At 46.0% G+C, this 14,269-nt stretch overlaps 1 protein-coding gene across 1 annotated transcript; it reads right to left on the reverse strand.

The window, feature by feature from the left end:
- Nucleotides 1–1,837: 1,837 nt before the first annotated feature.
- Nucleotides 1,838–9,330, reverse strand: PSMB5 (proteasome 20S subunit beta 5). Its single transcript, XM_032343822.1, has 3 exons — nt 9,096–9,330; nt 8,051–8,357; nt 1,838–2,345 (listed from the first exon to the last, which is right to left on the reverse strand). The coding sequence occupies exons 1-3, from the start codon at nt 9,291–9,293 to the stop codon at nt 2,059–2,061; spliced, it is 792 nt and encodes a 263-aa protein (XP_032199713.1). The 5' UTR covers nt 9,294–9,330; the 3' UTR covers nt 1,838–2,058.
- Nucleotides 9,331–14,269: the final 4,939 nt, after the last annotated feature.

Here is a 14,269-nt window from a genome sequence, read left to right on the forward strand (position 1 = left end):
AGGAAGGAAGAGAAATGGGCAAGTGCAGAACAGAACATGGGACGGATGGCTGTGCATTTCCTTGCCTGAATATAAGGCCTCAGCCAGTGCAGAATGGGTGCTTACATTACACAGCCAGACCACTGCCAAAGCAGGCCGTTGAGACAGAAACTGGGCTAGGGGAGCACTGCTTCAAGACCATCTCTTATCTCCAGACTTAATTTTCTTTCACAGGCCAGGGAGTCCTAGGCTCATTCACGGACAAGAGTTCCACTCTTCAACTCTCTTTCCACCCTCAAGGTTATGTCCCAGGGCAGTAACTGTCAAATTGTGTTCCTTCGGGTTCCAAGAAGTACCAGGGAGCATGTATATATATAAAGGTGTGGAGGCAGGGAGGTGGCACTGTGGGCTGGGGCCCCAAGGGGGAGGGGGCTCAGGGGTAGAGGCTCTTGACCACCCCCCAACTCTTATTTCAACCTGATTTGATTTCTCTCAGGTGTTAGAATTTCTCCTAAGAGTTCTTTTTTTTTTAAGGTTCTGACTTTTTTTTTTTTTTTTAAGTAAACTTTATGCTCAACGTGGGGCTCAAACACATGATCCCAAGATGGAGAGTCTCATGCTTCACCCACTGAGCCAGCCAGGTGCCCCTAGGGCTCTGATTTGTGACAAAGGTCTGCCAACCAGCATCCTGAAGGAGAGGATGTCTGTACTTGGGGCTCTCACACAGCTAACCTCCCAGCTGCCTCTAACGCAGAGGGGGCCCAGTTCCCGGCTAGCATTAGCGGCTCCCAGGCTCCGGGGGCTCCAGAGGCACTTTTCAGCAAAATGAATCTCCTCAGGCACCAGAGTCATTTGTTTTCCAAACTCCCTGCTCGGATCTCACTAATTCCCAATTTCCCTGCATTTGACAAATGCAATTAACAAGCCTCGATCAGTTCCTGGCCGACAGCCCTCATCAATCAATATGCGACTGCACAAGGCTGAGGGGGAAGGGAAAGTATCTGCACCACAGGCGAGAGGAGCCCTTACCCTTTGATTTCTCAGGGTATGAGGCTGGGCTGTCACCCTCACCAGCCACCTTCTCCCTTCTTACTCACCAAAAACAAAGCGGTACTGTTCATACCCTCCTCTCCCGTTTTTTCAAAGGTTTCTCCCATCAACCTCCCCTGTGCTTATGGCTTCTCTTTAACAGAAGGCCTTACCATCTGCTGCCACCATTAGCTTGGGAACCCCCTCAGTGCGGGGTGTGATAAATCAGCCATTGCTCTGCTCTCAGCAGGGTCTCCTCCCCACCCACATGTGCCAGTGACAGTTTTGAGCCGCTTCCTGTTCAGGAGACTGTAAGCCCACCATCAACCGCTCTGTCCCCCACCTGTGTACACGGGATGGTCAAAAGGACAAGGATCACCAAGCTTATGGTCACTACCACTTTCACACTCACCTCTTTGTCCTCTTTTCTCAAGGTCCAAACAAAGCTTCCCTTCCCAGTTGGTTTAAAATTCAAGATTCACCCTCTTCACCTTTCTGCTCTGCGGGTAGCAATGGCTTCCCCTCCCCCAGAGCAGGATGAGAGTCTTTCCCTGTGCAGCTCTTCCTCATACAGCCCTGTGCATCTTTCCACCTCATCAACTTTTCATCTCTTTGCAAACAGAATCGGGAAGTCTCTCCCTCCTCCCTGCCTCTCTCTCCATCTCCTTTGTTATTAGCTTCATGAGTAGGGATGCTAATGTATTCACTAGACAATGTCTTCACACCACTGTTTCCTGTAATTACAGTTGGTGCCCTCCCACCGTCCTGGCTATTTTGGCTGAAAAGTGCTTGGAGGAGGGACAGTGTGGACAAAAGACACAACACAGGCTGAGGTCGAGTAGTGTAATGTTAACATCCAAGAAAGTAAAACAAATAATCACCTCTGCAGCAGGTCATTAACAACTAGTAACACATAGAGGTCAATGCCACCAGAGCTTAAAAAAATTATCAGTACAATTGAGGACCCCTCCACTAGAGGATGGGGGGCTGTACCCACATTGGCAGCAACAGTTTCCCCCAAGAAATGCAAGCAGCCACATCCACCCTCCTTCAGGGGGTAGAGCCACTATATTTGTCATGTAGATCAGCCACACTGTCACTGGAGACTCGGATCCAGCCATCCTCCCGGACATGGTAGAGGTTGACTGCGCCTCCCGAGTAGGCATCTCTATAGGTGGCTTGGTAGATGGCTCGACGGGCCAGATCATAGGCCTGTTCCACCTCTAGGTCATAGGAGTAACCCCGATCCATGACCCCATAAGCATACACAGAGCCAGAACCTACAGAGAAGGTGGCCCCCGAGATCCGGTTTCCTTCACTGTCCACATAGTAGAGGCCTGGAAAGAGAGGTGAGGTTAGCAGGAAAAAAATGACCATCTCTTTTGACATCTAATTCATTCTCCAAGAAAAGTTCTCTATCCCTCTTGAAACCCAGGAGAGACCAACAGATATACAAGAAAATAATACTTTGGGGGTGCCTGGGTGGCTCAGCCTTTAAGCGTCTGCCTTTGGCTCAGGTCATGATCCCAAGGCCCTGGGATCCAGCCCCGCATCGGGCTCCCTGCTCGGCAGGAAGCCTCCCTCTCCCACTCCCTCTGCTTGTGTTCCCTCTCTCGCTGTGTCTCTGTCAAGTAAATAAATAAAATCTTAAAAAAAAAATAAAGAAAGCAAAAATATTTCTACAAAATTACTTGGAAAAAAATAATAGCTGGGGGCGCCTGGGTGGCTCAGTCAGTTAAGCACCTGCCTTCAGCTCAGGTCATGATTCCAGGGTCCTGGGACTGAGCCCTGCATTGGGATCCCTGCTCAATGGGGAGCTCGCTTCTCCCTCTCCCTCTGCCTGCTACTCCCCTTGCTTGTGCTCTGTCAAATAAATAAATAAAATCTATTTTAAAAAATAGCTGAAGGAATAAAATTAAATATTAAGATTCCTGGATTCTACTTCACATTATTACTGCTTTACTATCCTCACTGCATAACCAAAAAACAAGTAGAATCCAAATGACTTAGGTTTTCTTTTCTTTCTTTTTTTTTTTAAAGATTTTGTTTATTTATTTGAGAGACGGAGATCACAAGTAGGCAGAGAGGCAGGCAGAGAGAGGAGGAAGCAGGCTCCCCGCTGAGCAGAGAGCCCGATGCGGGGCTCGATCCCTGGACCCTGGGATCATGACCTGAGCTGAAAGCAGAGGCTTTAACCCACTGAGCCACCCAGGTGCCCCGGTTTTCTTTTTTTTAAGGTTTTACTTTTATTTGTTTGAGACAGAGAGAGAGAGACCCCACAAGCACAAGCAGGGGGAGCAGGAGACACAGAGGTAGAAACAGGCTTCTTGAGGAGCAAGGAGCCTGATATAGGGCTAATGCAACCGACTGAGCCACCCAGGCACCCCATGACTTAGGTTTCAAGCACAGAATGTCAGCACTGTGGAGATGTTTAAAACAATTCTAGCCCTTGGGTGCTAGGGGTGTTCTCTCTCAAATAAATAAAATCTTTAAAAAAAGAAAACAGGGCGCCTGGGTGGCTCAGCCATTAAGCATCTGCCTTCAGCTCAGGTCATGATCCCAAGGTCCTGGGATTGAGCTCCACATCTGGCTCCTTGCTCACTGGGAAGCCTGCTTCTCCCTCTCCCTCTCCCCTTGCCTGTGTGTTCCCCCTCCTGCTGTCTTGGGTCTCTGTCAAATAAACAAATAAAAACTTAAACAAAAAAACAAAACAAAACAACACTTATAAAGAAAAAAAACAACCCTAGTCCTCAAAGTTTAGACTATCTGGGGAACAAGACATACACAGCACAATAGGAGAGAGCCTAGAGTTCCAAATTATATCGCAAAGACCTGCACTGTCCAATATGGGAGCCACTAGCCGTGTGTGACCACTGAGCATGTGAAATGAAGCTGGCACTACATGCTGAAGTGCTAACATTTTGGATCTATAAAATAAAATATATACTATTAAGATTTATTTATTTTGGGGGCACCTGGGTGACTCAGTTGTTAAGCATCTGCCTTTGGCTCAGTCATGATCCCAGGGTCCTGGGATCAAGGCCCACATAGGGCTCCCTGCTCTGTGGGAAGCCTGCTTCTCCCTCTGCCACTCCCCCTGCTTGGTCCCTCTTTCCGTCAAATAAATAGATAAAATCTTTTTTTTTTTTTTTTTAAGATTTTATTTATTTGACAGATCACAAGCAGGCAGAGAAGCAGGCAGAGAGAGAGAGGGGAAAGCAGGCTCCCCGCTGAGCAGAGGGCCCGATGCAGGGCTCAATCCCAGGACTCCAGGATCATGACCTGAGCTGAAGGTAGAGGCTTTAACCCACTGAGCCACCCAGGCACCCCAATAAATAAAATCTTTCTTTTTTTTAAAGATTTTATTTATTTATTTGACAGACAGATCACAAGTAGGCAGAGAGGCAGGCAGAGAGAGAGGAGGAAGCGGGCTCCTTGCTGAGCAGAGAGCCCGATGCGGGGCTCGATCCCAGGACCCCGAGATCATGACCTGAGCCGAAGGCAGAGGCTTTAACCCACTGAGCCACCGAGGCACCCCAATAAATAAAATCTTAAAAAAAAAAAAGATTTGTTTGAGAGAAAGTGCGTGTGCACACAAGGTGGAGGGTCAGAGGGAGAGGGAGAGAAAATCCTAAGCCAACTCCAGGCTGAGTGCGACCCTGAGATCACAGCTGAAACCAAGAGTGGGACACCTAACTGACTGCATCACTTAGGCACTCCAAAATACAATATATCATTAAAGTTAATTTCTCTTTATCTTTAATTTAGAAAATGTGGCTACTATAAAATTTAAAGTTACATGTATTGCTCACACTTTATTTCCAGTGGACGGTGCTGGTATAGATCAGGGGTTGGCCAGGCCAATTGCCCATTTCTGTAAACAAAGTTTTATGGGGACACGGCCATACCCATTTGTGTACATATTGTCTATGACTGCTTTTATGCTAAAGCAGGAGAGTTAGGTAGTTGAAACAAAGACCATATGGCTTGCAGTCCTACATTATTTATTATTTGGTACTTTATGAAGAAGTTAGCTAGTATTTACTACAGATGAAAATTTAGACAAAGATTTTAATAAAATGCTTATCAATTCCAACTACCTGCTGGATCTTCCAACAGGATGCCTTTGTCACCAAGTTCAGATTCAGACTTCCTATCCTCAAATATTTTCAGTGGTTCTCCATTACCAACCAAACTCATCTCTCTCTACTGCTCCACCAGCCCACACTGCCTCCCATGTTCTCAAGTTCTGCCTGCCAATAGGATCGTTATTTTTCTGTTCCAGTGGTTCCAATCTCTCACCATGTATTAGAATCATCTAAGAAGCTTTTTAAAAAGATACCCAGGACTTACAACAGGTATTCTTTTCCAGTTGGTCTGAGGTGGAGAACAAGTATGGGACTTGTGTTTTTTTTTTTTTTTTTTTTTTTTAAAGATTTTATTTATTTCTTTGACAGAGAGAGATCACAGGTAGGTAGAGAGACTGGCAGAGAGAGAGAGAGAGCGGGAAGCAGGCTCCCTGCTGAGCAGAGAGCCCGAGGGACTTGTGTTTTAAGTTCTCTAGGTGATTCTAATGCAACCCAGTTGAGAACCAAATGCTCACCAGTCTTCAGGTTCAAGGATTCCAATGTCTACCCCAGTCCCTCCTCAGTCCCAGGGCCACTACCTTGCCTAGTGGGCTCACTACATGGTTCCCGTTTAGCTCTCCAGCTCTATGGATCACTACTCCTCTTCACACAACCTTAGTTCTGATAACTAACTGGACTTTTGGGGGTGCCTGGGTGGCTCAGTCGGTTAAACGTCCGCCTTCAGTCATGATCCCAGGTCATGATCCCAGGGTTTCTGGATCAAACCCTGCATCAGGCTCTGTGCTCAGCAGGGAGCCTGCTTTACCCTCTCCCTCTGCCTGCCACCCCCTGCTTGTGTGCACATTCTCCCTCTCCCTCAAATAAATAAATATTTAAAACAAACAAACAAACTGGGCTTTCAGTTACTCCTCCCAAACCGCATGCTTCATCCACCCCCCTTTGTCCACCATGCTTCCCTTCTCTCACTTGCACATCCTATTCGACTGCCACTTATCAATGAAGTCATCCTGTGTCCTCCCGTCAGAAATAATCTTTTTCCTCAAAACTCCCTCAGCGGCATACCGGTTCTCTTACAATGGCATTCATCTCATTTAGCCTCGTGTTAAGTAATCCGTAATCATTTTTCAGTCATCTGCTTTTTGAGGCAACGGACTGACTCATCCTAGATGAGACATGCTGTAGGGAAGGGTTCTTGTGAAGGCATGATTTAGGTTATGCTCTAGCTTCTCAGGTTCTCTTTGCTAGCCAGCATCTGTACTCTCGAACACTGCTTCCGTCCCCTGGAACAGACCCAGTAGCTAAGGGTACGAAGCAACAGTTCCAAAATGCTTCCCTGGGCCACACAAAAAATGTATGGAGCTCTTCTTTCACACTTTTCCCAAAAAAGCATCTCAATTTCCAAAGTAACAAGCCATGCTCCTCTCTTACATCCCCTTTTTTAATCTTCTTATTCACCCTCCACTGAACAGTGAACCGAGAGCTTCTAAACCAAGTGGAAAAGTGCTGGGTATCCTGCAGTTGTTCGACAGAAAAAAACTAGGCACTCAGTAAACAGGTGAATGTATGAAGCAAAAACAAAAGGGAAGAATAAACTACTCAAGCATGGAGGGGGAAAATTATACAGAAAGTAACTAGCTGTATTCCAGCTTGATAAAGAGACATCCGAAACTGGTCAAAAAGCTGAGGTGCCGGGCAGGCTCAGTCTGTGTGGAGTGTGCGTGCGACTCTCGATCTCAGGGTGGTGAGTTTGAGCCCCACGCTGGGTATAGAGATTATTTAAATGGATACTTAAATGAAAACTTTAAAAAAAAAAACAAAAAAAACTGGTTGAAAAGGAACTGACATCAGATGCAAGGCTGAACTTCCTGGCAAGGTTTCTATATACTAAAAACAGAAAAAGGCTAAGGAATTTATTTTAAGAGATGACAGAATAGGACCTAGGATGATTTTATCAAGCAAGGAAAGGATCAGCCCTAAAGGCCCCTTCTAGGCCAAAGACTCCCTAAAGAAAAAAAGAAGAGAAATGACTAACTTCCTATTAGAGTTTCACTGTCCAGGACAATGGCCACTAGCAACATGTGGCAATGAGCACTTGAAATGGGGCTAATGCACATGCCAAATGATATTACTTTAGGTGTTCTGGATTAAACGAATCATTACAATGTCCCCATCTTTTTACTTCTTAAATATATCCATTAGACAATTCTAAAAAATTGTTATTGGGGCGCCTGGGTGGCTCAGTCGAGCATCTGCCTCTGGCTCAGGTCATGATCCTGGAGTTCAGGGATCTGAGCCCTGCACCTGGCTCACTCCTCAGTGGGGAGTCTGCTTCTCCCTTTCCTACTCCTTCCCTGCTCAAGCTCACTCGCTCTCTCAAATAAATAAAATCTTTAAAAAAGTTATTATTATTATTGTTATTTTAAGTAAACTCTACACCCAACGTGGAACTTGAACTCACCACCCTGAGATAAATTACATACTCCACTGATGGAGCCAGCCAGGTGCCCCTCCATAAGATAATTTAAAATTACATGTGTGGTTCACATCATATTTTTATTAGAAAGCACTGACTGGAGTTTTTATGTCTATTATCCAATTTAATTCTCAAATACACTCTTTGTAGGTCTTACCATTTAATGGGAGAGAGGAGAAACATTATGTGCCAGACATGCTTTACATGTATTACCTCCTTTAACCAACAAAACAGATGATGAAACTGACTGGGAAAATGAGCAGCCAAAGTAAGGTCACATGGGGTAGTCAATGACACAGCTAGTCTAACTCCATGCCCTCTCCTACACAGTAGTGCCTTCCTTGAACAAAGAGAAGAAAGGGTGGAGAACCTAATCAACACATCCCCAGCGCCTACTCAAAGCCCTTTCATTCACCTGTTCATCCAACCCCTCCTCTCTGTAGTGCCAGCCCAAGAACCAAGTGCTTGCAGCTTAACTCACCAGGGCCTCTCTTATCCCAGCCACAGATCATGGTGCCCATGGACAGCCCCATGCCTTTATACTGATACACCATGTTGGCAAGCAGCTTGGAGGCAGCTGCTACCGAGATGCGTTCCTTGTTTCGAAGCTCATATATTCGACATTGCCGAGCCAACAGCCGCTCCCAGAAGCTGCAATCCGCTGCGCCCCCAGCCATGGTGCCCAGCAGGTAGGGATTGATCTCTATCACCTTCTTTACTGTCTGGGAGGCTATATAGGCACCAGCTGTGGCCCGAGAGTCCGCTGCAACAATGACTCCATGTTGAAACTGTTAAGATCAGAGGAAAACACAAAGCAGACCACATCAGACCACAGAAACATCTCCTTCACATTTCTTTTTGCATCAGTGGAAAACCAGAATATCTTTCTCTATCCTTTCACACTTCACAAAATGCTTTCCACATATTGGTATCAACTAAGCTTCACAAGATCCCACGACATGGTATAACCGGTATTAACTTCAATTTCATTTTATAGATCAGGAAACGAGTTCAAGAGATCCAATGACTTGCCCAAGATCGTACACCTGGTTATTGTAAAGCTGGATCAAGAATTCCAGTTGTCTAGCTCCCGCTACAGTGTTCCCTCCCACAATTCTTTCCCTCATCGCTTTTCAGTTACCCCTGCCTAATGGGGACCCAGTTTTTAAAAACCTTTAGTTAATGGTTAAACATCCTTTCCTCTACCAATATTCATTGCTTTGAGGCCTTCCCTTTCCTGAACCGGAGTCATAGGGTTGCCTAGGAATCAACCCAAGCGGCCTCGGGTTTCTTCTCCCCCTTAACCTCAGCCCCACGGTCCTACGGCTAGAGCGAGAACCGAAGCCTCTCAGGTCAATGAAACAGCGAAACCACCGGGGTCGGGACGACAGGCCCGAGGCTCCCACTAGGCTCCGTGGTCGCGGCCCCCGCGGCCTCCGCGGGCTTCGGTCCGGCCGGAAGGCCGGGAAGGTCGGCAAGGGCGCGGGCGCGCGGGTCTCAGCGCGGCGCGGCGGTTGGGTCCGCACCTTGAAGGCCAGGGTGGTGGTTCCATGAAGCATTTCGATTCTTGGCTCCTCCGCGACACCCCAGTTGGGCGCGGCCAGGGTCAGCCCATCGCTGGGACTCCCTGGACCCAGGTCCAGCAGATCCGCACGACCCCCGAGTCCAAAAAACCCGAGCCCGTTCACCGGTAGCGGCCTCTCCAACACGCTGGCCAGCGCCATGTCTAGTAAGGGCACAAGAAACTCGCTGCCAGAAGGCCTACTAAAGAGCAGCCGGGCAACGCCTCGCCGTCACAGCTTCACTTCCTATTAAAGCTATCCCAGGGAGAAGCCATTTTAACTACTGGCAACCACGCCTCCAAAAAACAAGAACCCGATGCCAGGGACTGTTTTCACCGAGGGGATAAAAATAAATGCCTTAAATTCCTCTAAAATTTAAAAGGATGTTGTTGTCATCTTTACTTTCGTCAGGCAAGCAATACCGGATTAAATTCACCTCCAATCCATAGGAAGCGATCAGAAACGCCCTTGTTGCGTAGAGGAAGTGAGGCCGGCCATCTTTGAGAAGGGCGTGACTAGTTGAAATCCTTTCAGAACCTTTAATACTAAGTCGTCCCCGTCCTGCCAGGTGTCTAAGCAATACTTTACATCTGGGCGGCTTTAGCATCCTGTTAACGCAACTGAAGTTGCCATTTTGTTTAAGGGCACCCGGTAACACTGGGTAAAATAATGATGTACTCTGAGGCATTTTCCTGTGAAGTTAGTTAACCCCCAGTAGTTTGTGGTAAAAATTGCAACAAAATAAAAGTGCTATACCTCTTGTTGTTTGATAGCATTAATCGCCACACTAACCAACTTCTGTAACATAACCAGTTTTTAAGATTTAATATTCTCTTTACTCCCACCCTGTGGTGGAAATTCTAAGTAATGTATTGCCTAAAAGGCAGAAGAATAAAGAAGGAAACGTATGGGACCCAGTTAATCCACAAACTAGATTCTCAATTCAGCTCCGAATAACTGAGTCAATAGTCATTTACCATCTCAGAGCCTGGAAGAAGGGTGACGATCAGTAAAAATGTACCAAGAGGTTCTCTAACTTAGGCTTGCTAAGACAAGCTCTTTATTAATACAGGAATGTGGTATTTATCATTGTCTCTCCCTCTCTCCACCCACCTTCATTTTTCAACCCTTTGGGGACCCATAACAAACAAGGAAGTGGGCAAATGTATGAAATGTTGCCTCCTGCTTTATGGTTCTATGAAGTCAGTGTCTGGCCTTCCTTGTTGGATTCCAGCAGCAACATCCATCAATATCTAAATTCCCCTTTCTTCTGATGCCCAACCCAGCCCCTCCTCTTCCCCAGCAGACTCTGACTCTGCATATGTTGTATTTTTAATGCTGAAATTTGGCAACCCTTTCCAAGCCCAACCATCAGAATGTAATGAAGCAGAAGATCTTTTTCTGCGTCTCACACTTGGATGGTGTGGAAAATTCGGAGTGCCTCCGTTTATAGAGCAGGTATTATTTTGCCGTCCCCCCTGCGATGCAACTTGTCCTCTTCCTGACTCTCCCCTGTGGTTTGTTCACACTGCCACTAATAGCATTTGTACCTCTCTTAAGACACTTTCACATTTTAAAGTGATTGGTTGTAAGTGTACTTGACTGCGAGTTTCTAAAGACAGGTATTTCTCTACTGTTCATCTTTGCGTCCACTCTATGCTTAGTAAATGCTTGCCAAGTGAATACAGGAGAGAATGGTAACAATGTTCTTCCAGTCGCAGAGGCCTGAAGCCCTGGCCATCTTTGACAACTCCCCTTCCTTTCCATCACATTCCATAAGTTGCCAAGTCCTGTTGATTCTTCCTGTACAATGCTTCTCATGTGTTTTTTGGTTGTTGTTGTTGTTGTTGTTGTTTTTCATTGCAACTGATACCACCTTTTGGCTTCTTATTTCCTCACTACTGAATTACTGAAATATTCTTCTGATTTTCTGGGCCCAAATTGTACTCTCTAATTCATTTTGCACAGTACCAGATTAATTTTCCTAAAACGCCCTCTTAATCTTATCTCTTGCCTGCTTAAAAATGTTCTCTAAGATTCAGCTCCTCGGTATGGCATTCAAGGCGTTCCATAATCTATTCTCAACTTACTTTGTATTAGTTCTTAGATAGATAGATAGAGATATATGTATATCACCTGTCACTATCTCTATCTGTATCTATATAGAGAGATACATGTCAGGCAGAGAAAGACAAATACTGTATGCTCTCACTTATATGTGGAAACTAACAAAGCCAAACTCCATATGAACAGAGAGTGGATTGGTAGTTACCAGGGGCTGTGGAGTAGGGGAAACGGGGAGATATTGTTCGAAGGGTAAATACACATTTCCAGTTTAAGAAGTTCTGAGAATCTAATGTACAGCATTAGGATTATAGTTAATGATGCTAAATTGTATTCCGTAGTTGAAAGTTGCTAAGAGAGTAGATTTTATTTTATTTTTAAAGATTTTATTTACTTAACAGAGAGAGACACAGTGAGAGAGGGAACACAGCAGGGGGAGTGGAGAGGGAGAAGCTTCCTGAGGAGCAGGAAGCCCGATGTGGGCCTTGATCCCAGGACCCTGGGATCAGGACCTGAGCCAAAGGCAGACACTTAATGACTGAGCCAACCAGGTGCCCCAAGAAAGTAGACTTTAAATGTCCTCACCACCACCACAAAAATGGTTAATTATATAAAGTGAGGGATGTGTTCATTAACCTTATTGTGGTAAACATTTTGCAATATATGCCTGTATCAAATCATCACACTGCACACCTTAAACTTACATAATGTCATGTGTCAATTTTATCTCAATAAAGAAGGTTTGGGGGAGAAAAAAAATGATAGGTGTTGTAGTTCAGAGGTGAGAGAGATCAATATAGCTTGGGGTGAGGTGGGGAGACCAGGAAGGCATGCTAAGGAAGTGTAGATTCATTTCCCTAAATACCGTGGGGATCCCATTGCTCCTCAAACCAACAGCCTCACCTCTCTCAGACCACACCTGAGAAGGATTTTCAAAACAGAAGATACTCAAGCCAGGCTTTGAAGGATAGGATTCAGATAGATGAAGGAGAGGGTCACCTGGCTGGTTCAGTCAACAGAATGTGATTCTTGTCCTTGGGGCTAATTCCGAACCCCACACTGGGTGTAGAGATTACTTAAAAATAAAACCTTAGGCTTAGTCGTTAAGCATCTGCCTTCGGCTCAGGATATGGTCCCAGGGTCCTGGGATCGAGCCCCGTATCAGTCTCCCTGCTGGGCAGGAAGCCTGCTTTTCCCTCTCCAACTCCCCCTGCTTGTCACTCTGTCTGCTCTCTCACTCTGTCTCTCTCTGTCAAAATAAACAAATAAATTTTAAAAATATATATTTTTTAAAAAACATCTTGGGGTGCCTGGGTGGCTCAGTGGGTTAAGCCCTCTGCCTTCAGCTTGGGTCATGATCCCAGGGTCCTGGGATCGAGTCCCACATTGGGCTCTCTGCTCAGTGGGGAGCCTGCTTGCCTTCCTCTCTCTCTGCCAGCCTCTCTGCCTACTTATGATCTCTGTCTGTCAAATAAATAAATAAAATCTTTAAAAAAAAAAAATCTTGGGCACCTGGGTGGCTCAGTCAGTTGAACAGCTGCCTTCAGCTTGGGTCATGATCCTAGGTCCTGGGAGGAAGAACCAAATAGGGCTCCCTGTACAGGGGAGAGTCTGTTTCTCCATCTCTCTCTGCCCTCCCAACTCATGCTCACTTACTCTCTCTCTCCCTCTCTCTTTCTCTCTCTCAAATAAATAAATAAATAATGTTTAAAAAAAATCTTGAAAAAAATAGATGAAAAAAGTAGATGAAGGGGAGGTGTGAGATGTGTTAGGAACGGTATGAAAGAGGTTGTGGTGGATAGATCAGGATGGGAACATCGTGGGCCTTAAATGCCAGCCTGATGAGGAGAAGGTGGTTTGGGTTTGATCTTGTAGTCCTTCAAGATTTCTTAGTAGAGAAGACACGTTAGGAAAACGTGTCAGTGTGAAGGGTAAGATTAGAGGGGAGACTAGAGGGTGGCAAATTAGAAGGCCATTCAACTGTCTACATCTGACTTGAGAATGGCTTGACTTAAGGAGGTGACAATCCATCCATATATACAACATCTAAGGCTTAGTCTTTAAAAACAGGAGACATACCTACCTCTCCAGTAAGAGTCCCATGTGGTCTTGTGCAAAAGAAAGGAGAAAGACTGGTTGGACTTTAGTGTGACCTCCTGGTTTCTCCAGTCCTCCCATGACATGTTTGCACTTGCCTTTAGTACTGACTCTACAGCCCCACCATCATGGTATCTGGGGGGGCTCCAGGCTCTTTCCCTTGTGTGTGGGTTTGTTTCTTTGACTAAGCCCATTTTCACAGCACCCCTTTGAGCTGCAGGCTTTAGTAAAATATACTCCAGATGGTGTTGGAAGTAGTTAAGGCTTGTCACTCTGCCCCAGTCTACTTCGTCTTTCTGAAGGGCCAGCAGTCCTATCCCTTGCCTACCCCTGGTTGGTCTAAGACTTAGACTCAGCCTAATGGGGACAAGGTCAGTTGTTTGTTTTGCCTTGGAACTACAAACAACTCTCCCACTATTGTGAACTACTGGGCGAAGGGGGACCAGGAGAGGGAAGGCCATTAGATACTTTCAGCTACATCCTCAGAAGTATCCCACAACAGAGAAACTATACCGCTAGAAACTGTCAGGAATGCGGTCTTCATGCAGATGGAAGGTCATATGCACCTTCAAAACAAAGGAGAAAGGGAACTCCACGTTCTAGTTTCCTGTCACCCAGGTCCCTCTGTACCCTGCCTTTCTAGAAGGTATTTGAGCACCCCTCCCCCTCATAAAGACTCTCTTGCACTTTTCTCTTTTGTCCTGCTCTCCGTGCATTTCTTTTTCTCCTGACTAGAAAGTCAGAGTGTGAGCTGAGCATTCGAGTTCCCTGGTCTCAAACCCCTGAAGAGGGAACCCGACGTCAAAGGCCTCTGCCTTGGGTGCCTGGATGGCTCAGTTTGTTAAGTGTCTGCCTTTGGCTCAGGTCAGGATCCCAGGGTCCTGAGATCGAGTCCTGTATCAAGCTCCCTGCTCAGTGGAGAGCCTGCTTCTCCCTCTACCTCTGCTGCTCCCCCTACTTGTGCTTTCTCTCTCTCT

Source organism: Mustela erminea, chromosome 5 (genome assembly GCF_009829155.1).
Source record: "Mustela erminea isolate mMusErm1 chromosome 5, mMusErm1.Pri, whole genome shotgun sequence".
Taxonomy (NCBI): domain Eukaryota; kingdom Metazoa; phylum Chordata; class Mammalia; order Carnivora; family Mustelidae; genus Mustela; species Mustela erminea.

Coding starts and splice junctions, on each gene's coding strand:
- PSMB5 (XM_032343822.1), bottom strand. CDS start 9,293: ATGGCGCTGGCCAGCGTGTTGGAGAGGCCGCTACCGGTGAACGGGCTC. Junction 8,358..9,095: donor CCACCACCCTGGCCTTCAAG/GTGCGGACCCAA, acceptor TGATCTTAACAG/TTTCAACATGGAGTCATTGT. Junction 2,346..8,050: donor CTGGGATAAGAGAGGCCCTG/GTGAGTTAAGCT, acceptor CTCTCTTTCCAG/GCCTCTACTATGTGGACAGT.